The sequence below is a fragment of the Ochlerotatus camptorhynchus genome, unplaced genomic scaffold, assembly GCF_037179485.1.
Source record: "Ochlerotatus camptorhynchus isolate MF236.1 unplaced genomic scaffold, CSIRO-AGI_Acam_v1.1 ptg000026l, whole genome shotgun sequence".
In the NCBI taxonomy this organism is placed as follows: Eukaryota; Metazoa; Arthropoda; class Insecta; order Diptera; family Culicidae; genus Ochlerotatus; species Ochlerotatus camptorhynchus.
Genome location: NW_027040518.1, coordinates 99,545 through 114,552, shown reverse-complemented (window position 1 = coordinate 114,552; position 15,008 = coordinate 99,545). Strand labels below are relative to the sequence as shown.

The 15,008-nt window shown below is 43.3% G+C and overlaps 1 protein-coding gene across 2 annotated transcripts in view; it reads right to left on the bottom strand.

Moving 5' to 3' along the window:
• Positions 1–8,625: 8,625 nt before the first annotated feature.
• The window catches only part of LOC135708139 (uncharacterized), an 85,641-nt gene continuing 79,258 nt past the window's right edge, over positions 8,626–15,008 (bottom strand). For both annotated transcript variants that reach the window (XM_065230110.1, XM_065230119.1), the window contains exons 6-8: positions 9,751–10,283; positions 9,434–9,693; positions 8,626–9,365 (exon numbers count right to left, since the gene is read on the bottom strand). In XM_065230110.1, coding sequence (XP_065086182.1) covers positions 9,267–9,365; positions 9,434–9,693; positions 9,751–10,283 — 892 coding nt within the window. In that variant the 3' untranslated portion in view covers positions 8,626–9,266. The remainder of the gene's footprint in view (positions 9,366–9,433; positions 9,694–9,750; positions 10,284–15,008) is intronic.

The window sequence follows — 15,008 nt, the reverse complement described above, 5'->3', positions numbered from 1 at the left end:
AAACCCACTTGGATCACTAACGCAATATAGGTGCAAAGGAGTGAAAATTTTAAGGAAAATTAATTATTTTTCGTCAACTTAGGGCTAATTTTGGGTTTGAAATATGCATATCTGCTTCCGGTTTTCCATTATTATTCCGCCATAGCCACCCTACCGCAACTATAGGTACACCCACCCAATTTGAACTTCGTTTTACGACCTTTACGGATCATAAAACGCTTGAATACATCTTTGAAGAGAAGTACAGAAATGCAAAGCGAGCTTGTTTACGAGCGCAGAGCTGGGTTTTACGCCTTCAGCTTTCAAATTAAGTATATTCGGGGAACGAGCAACATCTCAGATGTTCTATCTCGTTTGTTTACCAAGAAAGATGCACCATTTGATGAACATACCCAACACTTTCTCTGTGCGGTAGGGGTATCGCCGGCGGCTATCACACTTGATGAGATCCGTAATGAGACCTTACGTGATTCGACACTTACTGGAGTTATTGAAGCTGTGAATTCACAGTATTGGCCATCAAATCTTTTTCGATACCAGGCTTTCAGTAAAGAATTAGGATTAATTGATGATGTTGTGGGACGTGAGGACAGTATTGTATTACCACTGAAGCTACGTCGTCGTCCGACGTATTGCTACAATCCAGGGATGTCCGCGGTGTGCAATCTTTCAAGATTGTACACCGCGGACATCCCGGGATTTTAGCAATGCGTCGGAATTTACGACATTACGTATGGTGGCCATTAGACTGATGCAAAATTTGACTTTTTCGCTCCACAGTGCTTAAATGGTTTCAAATCGGGTCCTGATTAGCCTCTCAAAGTTACAACTCATTTGGTTAGAAACATACTTCGCACAAGCCATTTGAAGTTTACATGTAAATTACCATAGGAAATCTCAATTTTTTGTTCATTGCCTTCTAGTGTTTTTCCATATTGAGCTGCGAAACAGTTCAACAGCCATTCTAATAGAAAATTTCGTTTCTATGTAAAACGTGACAAGAAAAAGTTATTAATTATTTAAGAGATTGATAAACTTATGACATGATCAAGCAGCTGCTCTGTAGGCAACACTGTATTTTGCAGTGTGACATAGTAGCCATGATTTTTGTGTCCTATTCAACGCTCCAGAAACACCAATGTTGCCTGCTGAGCAGTTGATTGAGCATGATCATAAGACATCAGCGCATTGAACCATTGATAACTTTCGGTCCGTGCATTTAATCAAAAAGTGGTCTTTAGCAAAGTTGTAGCTGGGAAAATTTCCTACAAGTACAGTTGAAGCACAGACAAACAGACATAACACATTGAATATTTCTCACTGTAAAACATCGTCGCTAAAACATTACCGCCATCTGTTGAGTACACTCTGGTGAGCACTACACTGAACAGATGGCGGTAGTGTGTAAACGTCAAACGCAAGGGAATTGACTATGCGCGCCACAGGTGGCGGTACTACCAACTACGATACTTTTAAATTGTCCGTTAAATGCTTGTTCGACGAACAACTTGCAAGTGTTTGTCTGTTTGTCTGTGGTTGAAGGTTTTTGCAGCAGACCAATATGGTGAATTATTAGATAGACATGAACAAAAATCTTTGTTTTACCATAGTAATTCCCATACAAACTTCAAATGGTTTGTGCCATATCAGCTTCTCACCAAATGGGTTCAAATTTTGAGAGGGTAGCCAGGATCCGATTTGGAATAGTTTAAGTATTGTGGAGGGAAAATTTCAAATTTTGCATCACTCTAGTGGCCATGCATGGAAAGAGAAGTCTGCAGTGCTGTGAAGGAATGTGTGGGATGTACCGCTTTTAGTAGCTTAGGTCCACCTGAACCCATGAGTTGCAAGACAATGCCGGAAAGGGCTTGGTACGATATCGCCATTGACTTTCTGTCAGCCAAAGAGTTCGCTACGTTTTTAGTTACAAGTGGATGTTACAGCCGGTATCTGCATGTAGTGGAAATGAGGATCACGCGTGCGTGCAAGACATTGCACAAGCGCTTGATTGGATTTTCAAACACCATACATATCCCTATGGGCATTAGGTGGACGTTCCGAAGTGGAATTAACCGTGGGGAATTCGTAAACGCGTCAAAATAAAGTATAAATATCGGACTTGAAAAAACAACGTGTTTTTATTTCGCACTGTAACAAAAGGAATGAGGTTATACTTCAAAACACCGCCTGGCTGTCATTCTCTCTACTCGCCGTGTTGCCAATTTCTCTGATAGGGGTTCAGTTACTTCAGCGTCCCTGTTGTTCATTTGCCAACACTCCTCCTCGCTGATTCACTGAACAAGTCCTAGCTGCTTAGCAAACTGCATCATCTTGGTTGGTCCCAGTGGCTTTGTGAACACATCTGCCACCATCTCGTCGGAAGGACAGTACTCCAACTGTATGACTCCTCGTGAACACAAATCCTTCGCATGATGAACCTTCGTGTCGATATGTTTGCTTCGCTTATTTTGCTTCTCCAGAGACACAAAATCGATGCAGCTCCGATTGTCCTCGTAGATGATCGTTGCTTGGTTTGACACAACTCCCAACTCGCTCAGCAATCTACGCAACCATACAGCTTCGGATGCTGCCGCCGAAAGCGCCACATATTCGGCCTCCATCGTTGACGTGGTGACGCAATCCTGCTTCCTGCTCGCCCAGTTGACTACTGCTTCGCCGACAAGAAACGCATATCCACTTGTGGACTTGCGGTCTGCAGAATCTCCTGCCCAGTCAGCGTCACTATAGCCGGTTAGGGTCAGCCTCTTCGTTCGGTCACTGGAAAGCTTCAATTCGTAGTCTGCCGTACCGATCAAATATCGAACGACGCGCTTCAACTCTATCCAATCGCGCTGAGTCGGATTGCTAGACTTCCGACTAAGGATTGAAACTGCTACTGCAATATCCGGTCTTTAATTTGTCGCCAGGTATAGAAGTGCTCCCACCAAACTTTGGTATTGGATGTTGTTCGGCAAAGCTTCACTCTCCTGGTACTTCAGGTAACCTTGGTCCAAAGGAAACTTCGAGCTTTTAGCTCCTTCAAGACCGAAACGCACTGCTATTTCTCGAATAGATCCCTGTTGACTCAGAGAATAGAATCCCTGTTCGTCCTTACGAACTCTGATCCCCAGAAAATGGTTCACTGTTCCCAAACAGGAAATCTCGAATCGCTTGTGCAACTCCTGTTCCAGCCGGTCTAGCTGTTGCTTGTCTCTGCACGCCACAATCATGTCGTCTACGTAAAGTAGTAAGTAGACCCACTCTCCGCTGTTCAGCTGCTTCATAAACAAGCAGACGTCCGACTCGGACTGCCGGAATCCCATCTCCAGCAACACCTTCTTCACGGTGGAGTGCCAAACTTTCGCCGACTGTTTCAGTCCGTACAGGCTTCGGTGGAGCCTGCACACCAGTTCTTCCTTTCCAGGAACAGCGTACCCCGGAGGCTGCCGCATATACACCTCCTCTTCCAGCCGCCCGTTGAGATATGCGTTCCTTACATCAAAGTGCCGCACTTCCAAGTTCTTATGTCCCGCAACTGCCAAGAGAACTCGAAAAGTTGATTGCATCGCGACTGGAGCAAATACTTCTCCGAAATCTGCACCCAACCGCTGCGCGTATCCCTGTGCGACTAATCTGGCTTTAAAACGTGTCACACGTCCTGATGAGTCCCTTTTTTGCTTGTAAACCCACTTGGATCCAATCGCCTGTCGTCCTGCTGGCAACGGTACGGGGACCAAGTGTTCATCGCCGACAGCGACTGATATTCTTCGTCCATAGCACGGACACACTTGTCCTTGTCCGAACCTTTCACGGCTTCGGTGTAACTGACCGGCTCCGCTACTGCAACTTGAGCTACTCCAACCACGAAATCTCCGTATCTACTCGGCATCGTTCCCAGATTACTACGCTGTGACCTCCTAGGCTCATTGCGAGGCTCATTGTTGTCTCGGAACAATTCTTCGAATTCGAAGTACTCTTCGTCTGAATCCGAAAAACCCTCAAAGTCAGGCTCATTGGCGATACTGCCCGCATCACTCTTTCCACCAGAAAAATCAATTTCGATCTCCTCGGCAACCTGCCGCTCCGGTGAATCATTCCTAGTCTTCGGCGGATCTCTTTCTTGGTTCGACTCGCGGAGTTTTGACTCCTCCTGAAGCTCTGGACCAAGCTCCACAAACCTAGCATCTCTATTGATCGTTATTCTGTTAGACCTCTTGTCCAGAAAACGATATGCCTTCGAACCACACGCATACCCGACGAAGGTTAGCTTCTCGGCTCTGCTCTGCATCTTCCCGCGCTTCGCGTCCGGAATATATACGAAAGCGTCACACCCGAATACCTTCAAGTGACTCAGGTCTGGCTTTTCGCCGTTCCACAGCTTGAACGGAGTTTTCTGTACCGAACGCGATGGCAGACGATTTTGCACGTATGCTGCCGCTGCAATCGCCTCACCCCAATAACGCTTCTCCATATTAGCGTCAAGGAGCATGCAGACAGCCATTTCCTGCAGATAGCGGTTACGGCGTTCTGCCACGCCGTTTTGCTGTGGTGCATATCCCGCCGTCAGCTGCATTTCAATGCCTTCATTCCGGTAAAAGCGCTTCAATTCCTTATTGACGAATTCACCGCCCCGGTCGGAGCGAATCACCCGAGGTTTTCTTCCGAACTTATTCTGCACCAGCCGTACAAAATCCTTGATACAGTCCTTCGCCTCCGCTTTGTCCTTCAGCAGGTAGAGCACCATGTACCTGCTGTAATCGTCAATTAGCGACATGAAGTATTTCTTACCGCCTGGAGTTACGTTTGACATAGGTCCACACAGATCCGTGTGTATAAGCTGCAACGGTTCTGTCGTCCTCCGTGCTGCTTGCTGCGGATATGGCAGTCGGGCCATCTTTCCCTCCATGCAGCACTCGCAAACGATCTTCGCTCCGCAATTGACCACTTTCATCCCCGTCACTAGCTGTTCCTTCTGCAGTCGGTCCATTACCGCAGGATCGCGATGGCCGAACCTGCGATGCCAAGTATGTTGGCAATTCACGGTGTGCTTATGAGTTACCACCAGCGTTGCACGCTCTTCCTCCTTAAGGACGTACAATCCTCCACACCGCTCACCTTGAACGACAACTTTGTTCGTTTTGCTCAGGACTTCGACGGTATCTTGCTTGAAAAGCACTTTATATCCGTTATCAGTGATTTTGCTTACGGATAACAGCCCGCTGTCCAGTTCCGGTACATACAACACCTTCTCCAGCTGGATGTCGACTGATCCTTTGGCGCCATTCCAAACTTTCACAGTTCCACAACCATGACCACCCGATCTCGTACAGACTCCGTTAGCCATTCTCACCGTCACACCAGGTAATTCCTCCAGTTCTTCGAAAAAAGCTTCCTTGTTAGCCATGTGACACGACGCACCACTGTCAATTGTCCACGACTTTCCCGGCTTCACTGCTGCACAGATGGCTTCATTGCATTGGTTTCACTCGCCGAAAAACAAATAGCTCCATCACTCGAATCCGTCGCCTGCTTAGCCTTCGCTTGTCGCTGGTTGCCCTTCGAAGGTTTGCTTCCGGATGCTCCCTGCGTTTCCGCGTTTTGAGCCTGCCACTTTCGGCAATCCCGTTTGCAGTGGCCTGGTTTCTTGCAAAAGAAACACACTACGTCCTTGCTCACCTTTTGCGTTTTCAGTACCCGCTCATCAGCGTCCGACTTTCCTGCACGTTCCTGTCTCTTCCGGTACTCATCCAGCAGCTTAGTCCTGATCAGATCCATGGTGATATCACCGTCGGGGCGAGCTTCCAAAGCCGATGCCAGAAAATGGTACAACTCTGGCATACTCCGAAGTACCATGGCGATTTTCAGTTTCTCCTCCAGCTTGAGACCAGCATCTTCCAGGCGCTCGAAGAGCGAATCCATATCCAGTAGATGTTTCTCTACGTTTCCCGATTCACTCAGCTTCGTTTCACACAGCCGGATCAATAACGATAGCTGCGACGTAATCGTAGCTTTTTCGTGATACGCTTTCAGCGCATCCCAAACCGCTTTTGCACTTGTGCAGTCCTTGATCAGGATGTATTGGCTTTGCTCAAGACACAAGCCAATCGTCGCTCTGGCCTTCCTATCCGCGCGTATCCACGCGTCCGTCAACGGATCCGGTCTGTCATCTGCCACGACATGCCACAGTTCCTCTCGTGTGAGGAACATTTCCATTTGGAAACGCCACGTCGCAAAGTTGCTGTTTCCAAGCTTACTGATGGCAAATTTTCCGGGATCTGCCATGCTCACAGCTATCGGATCGGTACAAGTATTTATGCGGTACACTGTACCTCATCCGCAAAACGCAAACAGCAGCCGAAACAAACTTTCGATACCGACCGCCGACCACGACGCAAAAACTTCCTTTTTCACCGATATTCGTCCCGATTTCACGATTCCCGAACTGGGCCCATAACCTATGGGAATTAGGTGGACGTTCCGAAGTGGAATTAACCGTGGGGAATTCGTAAACGCGTCAAAATAAAGTATAAATATCGGACTTGAAAAAACAACGTGTTTTTATTTCGCACTGTAACAAAAGGAATGAGGTTATACTTCAAAACACCGCCTGGCTGTCATTCTCTCTACTCGCCGTGTTGCCAATTTCTCTGATAGGGGTTCAGCTACTTCAGCGTCCCTGTTGTTCATTTTCCAACAATCCCTAGACGATTCGATCAGACAATGGTTCTCCGTTCTCCAGCGAACAGTATTCTCTCTTTTGTGTCAGCCAGGAACATCAAGTTGGTGAAAACCTTACCTTATTGTCCTGAGATGAATGACTTGGTCGAATGGTAGAACCAAGGGATTTTGAGGGCGCTACGTATTTCAAAAGCTCTTTAAAAAGATTAGAGTATGAGTCTCAATGAGTACATATACAGATTCCCCCCGAAGAACGCGTTACCCACCGAGTTCTACCCACCGCTTTGTCTCGATGGGTTTTCAGCCAAGCGCTCTAATTTTCTGCGAGTGATTAGTTCTCCATTGGAACTACTCACATGCAAAAAATCAGACCGACTGGTTGAAAGCACGCCGAGAAAAAGCGATGGGTGCAACTCAGTGGGTAACACGTTCTTCTGGGGATAGCTGTACATGTATAATACTAACCCCATTCGGTTACTGAGAAAACCCCTCTGAAGCTGCTAACTCTGAACGCCCGATTAAGGCCCTGTTGCCATCACTGAGTTGGTTTATACCCCGTACAGACTATGGCTTATATCATGTAATATAGGCTGTCTTGCAATGAGCACTCATACATCTAGTTTTCATTGGAAATCCTATGTATGAGTGCTCATTGTAAGACAGCCTATATTACATGATATAAGCCATAGTCTGTACGGGGTATTACGAGAGACAGCTGAAAAGAGTGAAGTCCCAAACGCAATGTGGGCGGAAGCGGAACGCAAACGGAAAGTTTTATCAACAATCAATACGAAACTAACGATTTTATATTGGCTCACTACTTGACTAGCCTATTGGTCCCAAGCAAATCGACTAACGTACCCCATTGTAGTTAAAATTCCAGTACTACACTATGTTTGTTTTGATTCGCTATGAAAGTTTGACAGATAAAATGAGGGGTTAGTGGATTTTCCTATGTTTCGAGGGGTGCATGGATTAGCTTGGGACCGAAGATAGTACCAGAGCTGAGCCAAAAAGTTGGGCTCATTTCATCGGGACCTCTATGGTTTTATCAGTTGTCCCAAATTACATCAAGATGTTCAATCGAAATCGATTTGGTTCTAACTGGCTTTCAATCCGACAAGTAGGCTTACTCAGATCGGGCTTTTCCGCTGCCACTGCCGTTCCGCTTCTGATCTCATTGCTCTTGGGCCTTAAGGTTCTATTTACTTTCGTGCATTTTCGATAAACTCAAATGCTGTTTTTTTTTTCGACGCATCATTTCAGATTGCAAAAAACTCGCGTCATTCTACTCGTTTTGCTATTATAAACAAACTGATGCGAGCTTTTTGCAATCTGAAATGATGCGTCGAAAAAAACTGCATTTGAAATTTTCGAAAATGCATCAAAGTAAATTGAACCTTAAGAAGGTGAGCTCACGAAGGCAATATCGAAGACATCATATAAAGAAGACTGGCAAATTTGCCAGAATCCAAGCGACAGATACAATAGCGCTGCGCTTGAGTGAAGCTGGAAGCAACGAATTGAAAAATTAGCAAATACACAAACCCTTCATCTGAGGATGTAATTTTAGCTATCAAATTCGTTCGAAGCATTTACCTTTGAGCGTCAGATGACGCGGTTGCACCTCTTTCATAGCGTTCGTATGAGAAAATGGAAGAGTTGCCAGTCTTCTTGATTTGTTGTTTTCGGCAATATGTATGGTGAATTATAAACGGAAGTCAGATAAAATATACCATTGGAGACAAATAAACTTATTTGGTGTTTTCAATAAAGGATAGATACTGCAATAACCCGCTGAATATGTTTTATCTAAACAAGTGGAATACATAATCTGCAAGATTTAAATAAATACCTCTGTTTCTGATTCCCGACCCGATAGTCTTTTTCCCGACCCATTTTTTTTCACAAATGGACTTTCTCAAAAGAAACACCAGGGTTGTCAGATTTTATTTAAACTCAACTATTTATTTACGAATAAAATCACTGTACAATTCACGCCAAGTTCGAAACGATTTTGCGCGAAAAAGCTACGCACGAACTTACGGATAGTTAAAATAATCTTACACAGAAAATATCAATAAATACCAGCTAACATTAAATGCTTCACAAAATTTGCTACGGACAATCTACAGTAACGCTACCAACATGTTTCCGATCCTATAAACGTACTCTAAGTGAAAATGCAGTCTACGTTGTGTGTGATTTCTAGATACTCACACGGCTATAACAACTTGATTTTGCCATTTGTCTTCCCTACAAACCCACTGGTAAGCCCAATTTTTAAAGATAATTTCTCTGCATCGGACCGAGGGATGGTTTAAAAATTGGGCTTATTCTACAGTGCTGCCAGATTTTTTTATACGTTCTCGAAAGCCTCGAATGGATTCTACACCTTACGATCTAAGTATTTGTTTTGTCTAGCTTCTTAAATTTACACAGCATACTGTAGCGCTCATTGTCTATAGTAATTGATTCGTTGATTGTTGCATTTCTTAGGGGGAGATATTCTATTTTCTTTGACCTAAAATTTTGGATCACGGTGGAGTGCCTACTTTTCGGTTTATCGGGAGGAAAGCAGACGAATTCTATTGAACGATCGCCCGACCGGAGTAGCCTTTCACGTTGAGCTCGTCGATTGAGGACTTCTTTCCGTTGCCCTGCAATCGCGAAGCCAATCCACAGGTCTGTAAAGTTTTAAGGGTGGTCGAGTTAGGTTCAGAGGAAATATTTACGGGAGGATTTAAATACTCACAATAATAGTCGACAGCGCTAGTAGTCCGGCCAACAGTCCGGAGATCATGACAAAGTTTTTGCACTGATCAGGAACTTCCTTGTACCTCAGATCATCGTACTGTCCAGGCATGATCACGGTGTACTCGATGTTTTCCTTGAACTTGGTAAACTCGGTTGTGTTCAAAGTACCCGAAGCTCTGCGATGTCGGTCGTGTCCGATCATCGATAGAAGATTACCGTAGGCTACCTCTCCCACGGAGCGGCGACGTCTTCCGAGACCTTGAAATAAGTTTTTGTCAGAGATATATAATGGTTTTGAGAATCGTTTTGTAGTACCCTTTCGCTTGGTTGGTTCGTAAAGATCCAAGCAGAAATCAGGTTGGCAATCCATCGCGTCCATGCAGGCCTTGATCTGCGAGTGAATCCACAGGGTGCTACGTTCCTTCATTGAGCTCAGCAGGAAGGCTTCAAAGTCCAGGAATACTTCATTGGGTTTGTCGCGGTAGCGTGCTGGTTGGTGGGGAATGATCGAAGCAAAGTCCCTATTGCGACACCCGTCACGGACCAACGAAACCGATCCGGCGGCATGTGGATCATCCGGATCTGGCGAAACGGTAACTTCCAACAGTTTGACATACTTCCAGACGCTTTGAGCGCTGATGCGGGCTCGCAGTTGAAGCTTCGTGCCGATGGGGACGGCCTGATCGACCGGAACTTCGTTGTTGGTGATCGCCGGTAGAGAGTTGGAAGAGTGATTCTTCATGCCGGCAATGCGGGCGATCGGCGGGGCTTCCTTGTATAGGGCTACCTCGTACTCGAGACGGCCGGGAGTTTCTTCGACAACACCGGAGACACGGGCTCCGTGGGGGCTAGGCAGATGATGTATAGAACAGTTATTTTCAGTATTATCAAGGTGAGAGGGACCGATAAGGTCATTTCACCGAACATACATTTGAACGAGTCCTGTTAGCAAATGAAAACCGTTCTACCCTCCAGTGTTTATAAACTAAGATAGATGTAAGAAAATGCACACTTTTAGCTTAGCAGATCGATGAGATTTAGAAAATTATGTTAATTGATTTAAAATCATAGGATTATGAAAAAAATCCAGGTCGAAGATTTGTAAAATCCAATTGATATTGTATATTTTTCAAGAAGCGGGATCTTTAAAAAATGACCTAGTCCCAGATTTTGAACACTTTTCTATATGTTGGTGTCTAAAAATACATTATGCAAAAAAAATCAAAACCAATTGGACACTTTTTCAATTTAAGGGAGCATAAGAAATTGACAATTACCAGAATTTTAGAACGTAAAAAAAGTCCACAAGGCTGCCATTTAGGAATCTACATATCTAAATATTTTACAGAACTTTGTAAAATTTTACCGAAATCTCAACAGCTGAACGTTCGGTAAAAAGTTTCGCAGATTTACTGTAATTTTTTACAAATATCTGTGAATTTTTCACAGATATCTGTAAATAATTATAGGAAAACTGTAAAATTGTTTTCCGAACGTTCAGCTGTTGAGATTTCGGTAAAATTTTACAGAAATCTGTAAAATAATCTTAGTGTGTAGTAGTGTTCAAAAATTGGAAATCTGTTTTCAAGTATTGGGCCAAACGACACATACGGCTAAACGGCTTTCAGATCAATGGCCGAACACCACCATGGTATGGATTTATGGTGACTGCCGTCAATTATTTAATGTTTTTACAATTGAATTTGATAATTGAGAGTATTTGTGGCATTAATTTCATTGCTAATGTCGAATGTCGAAATAAGTTCTTCTAATAAACAAATAAATCTCTTAAACAACTCGAGTAAATGAAAGTGAAAAAAGTAGTTTTCAATTTGCGTAAATGTAATTCAGCATTATGAAGAAAAGACCTACCCTTCTTCTTCTTCGCATTTAAAGCTTATTGTTTATCGCGTATTAGTTTATTGCGTGCTCTAAGCTTAATGTTCTAGATGCACTTCCACAGTTATTAATAGAGATTTTTTTTGCGTTAGTATAATTGTGTGGCAAGTACAATCATACCATAGAGATAACTCTAGACCAGAAGGTCCCGAAGAAACGTGCTCAACTTTTTGGCTCAGCTCTGGTATTCTCTTCGGTCCCAAGCTAATCGATGCACCCCTCGAAACATAGGAAAATCCACGAGCCCCTCATTTTATCTGTCAAACTTTCATAGCGAATCAAATCAAACATAGTGTAGTATTAGAATTTCGACTGGAATGGGGTGCGTTAATCGATTTGCTTGGGACCAATAGGCTAGTCAAGTAGTGAGCCAATTTAAAATCGTTAGTTTCTACCGGTTGATCATGCTCTATACCCAGAGAAGTCGACAAATATTTCAAACCGAAAAAATCCAAGACCGGACCGGGAATCGAACCCAGCCACCTCCAGCATGGTCTGCGCCTTTACCGACTGAGTTACCTAAGGGAGGCCCCAAACAATATCGGTGCTGCAAAGACCGATTCTTTGGTACCGATTTAATCGATGGATCGATACCAGTGCCCCATATAAAATCGATCCGTCGAGATCGATCTTTCCCTGAAGATCACCCAATCCTAGTTTCCCTTGAAGATGCGACCTTTAGCTCAAATGAGCGACCAAAGCAGTTTTGTGAATATTGCCGTGTATGGTCGAAATTTTACCCCACTGATTGATTCATACTCAGAATGTATGTATGTATTATCGTGTTCGGTATTTTTTTACCAACATTTCAACAAAACTTTCAATTGAAATATGACCTTTATTGTATAGCCTATTTTGCTCAAAACTAATTTCAAACACATTCAATTTTGTTCAAATGATCAAATCTTGTAATGGACCACTTCTTCAAGCAGTTTTATCATGACTTTCTGCCAGCGATTTCACCAAACTAAACCAACAAATTACTATTTCATTATGAAATGCACCACTTTTGGCTACTTTTCTCGTGGTTCTAGAAGAAAAAAACCCTAAAATATTGTTTTATTTCGAAGTTCGTCATTTACAACTGCTCGAATGAAATGGTTTATTCTAGTTGGAATTTCGGTTTAAAGTAGCTTTAGAGCAATTAAATAAAATTGCCCAATTTAACGGAACAGTTCAGCTGTTGAGATTTCTGTAAAATTTACCGAATTTGGTGATAATTTCTAAGTGTGTAAGGTTTAAAAAGCATACGTTTGAAATTGTTTCAGGTCCCTATAACTGCAGCAGATTCGATACCGATAATATTTTTTTCATTGCTGAATCAAAGTCATGCGATGCTAACGCAAAAAATGTGATTGCCGTTTACTCTGTTGAATAATCAATCACAACAGAGCTGCTTGTTTGCAACATGTTCTCCTTGCGGGTCTTTTATTTGTTAGCAAGTGAATGTAAACATACAATCAAATTGGTAGTATGTCAAGCAGAAATAATCCCATAGAAGTGCGGATTCCGAGGGCGGCGACCCTATCTAGGATGAAGGATAATAAAATGCTGAAATACATTCATTTGAAATACTAAACAAATTTTCATTTGGTTTACCCCTCGTGACGATAAACAAATACATTGGTAGCCACTGACGAGTGCACGGATGGATTTGAGTTCACTTACTCGACAAAAAGTGACACAACAGCGGGGCCCTGTTTACTAAAAATTAACACATGAATAATGCTCGCATAACATTTGAAAATGGATTATCAATTTTCCTAAACAACTTGCAAGGTCCATTTCACGAGAACCGAAGTATGCTTACGTAAACCAAGAGCACTATCGGGAAGGGGAGAATTTCTCCTACCCGATGGTGTTGTTAGTTTGCGTGGGCGTATTCGGTTCGCGCGAAAAAGGCTTAATAAATGTTGTGTACAAAAGTTGATAGGCCTGTTTCAAATGTTACGCGAGTATTATTCATGTGTTCATTTTTAGTAAACAGGGCCCCGCTGTTGTGTCACTTTTTGTCGAGTGAGTGAAGTCAAATCCGTCCGTGCACTCGTCTACAGAGGTGCTTTCATCGCAAAAATTCGGTTCGCCAGCTAAGCGAAAAAATGGATCATATTGTCAATATAATATATTTGACTGCACTATTCAATCCATTTGTTGCTCTGTCCAGACCATTTGTACCAAACGGTAAAGGACGAGGCAATGAAGCAGCTAGCTAACAAAAGCATCCAGTCACTCACGAACTGGCGACTCAAACCGCTTGCCTTCGCTCACACAGCATAGACGAGTGCACGGATGGATTTGAGTTCACTCACACGACAAAAAGTTACACAACTGACGAGTGCACGGATGGATTTGAGTTCACTTACTCGACAAAAAGTGACACAACAGCGGGGCCCTGTTTACTAAAAATGAACACATATGTGGTCATTTTTAGTAAACAGGGCCCCGCTGTTGTGTCACTTTTTGTCGAGTGAGTGAACTCAAATCCATCCGTGCACTCGTCTATGTAATTTAGGCATTTTTCCATAAACAAAATTTAAGCTCAGTCATTCAAAACAAGGATTGGGTATACACTGAGCGAATTTACCATGTCGACATTGCATGATTAATCATTCAGAGCTATCCGATTTCATTAACATCGAAAATAATATGAGATATCCGATTGACTAATAATTGACATTAAGGCTGTGAACCATTTGCCGAGTTAAATTTAACTCGTGGTTAAAAGTGACATTTCGAAAGTTATTTTCTATGTTCGAAAATCCCCGTGCTGTCGATCGACCGGTTTTCGAGCCACGGTTGTCAAAATTTAACTTCTTGTCTGTCAGAAATAACCATGCTCGGATAGCAGGGTTAATCAATAACTTTCCATCTGTCAAATTTTAACCAAAAGTTAAAAAATTCGCCAAATGGTTCAGAGCCTAAATGGGATGATTCATCATACATATCTTAAAAGGAAATAACATCAACCACTTAATGAAGTGCCGTTCAAATTTTGAAAGGTATTAACAATAAATGAATTCAAGAACAGAAATGAACTAAAATCATCCAAGTGAACCCCATAACGAAAACCATACAACAACTATCATGCGATTCATTTTCATATCGTTTCAGTCTCCCATTGCGTTTTGGCCTTGCCATTTTTTCGCAGCTTGTTTTCGCAGCTCTCTCGAATAGCAGTACACAGTTTTTTCGCATACCACGGGGAGTGTCACCAAAACGCGAACGAGAAAAAGATTTTCGGATTCATGTGGCAAAAAAATATTTACTCGTTCCGTTCCCGTTTGATTCGAATGCTTCAGTGCCCGTGGATTGTTTGCGATCCAGCCCCCCCCCTCGAGGAGGTGGTCAGCGACTTTGAGGAAAGCAAGTACCAGAACGCCGAACTGCCTCTATCGTACTACGGCAAGTCGCCGAACGAGTGGAGTTTTACAAACTGGCCAAGTGGCCATCGACTGAAACGTGTAATCAAAACAACATCCGCTGGTTGATTCAAATTCCCAGACTTCAGTAAGTTACTGGGAGGGAGGTCCTTTGTTTCAAGCAATACGATTCTAACAAAACAAATTTATCTTCCAGCGATATCTTCAAGACCAACCAGCTGATGAGCTCATTCCAGCAGATTTTGGACAACATTTTCAAACTGCTTTTCGAGGCCACAAACAAACGATTCCGTG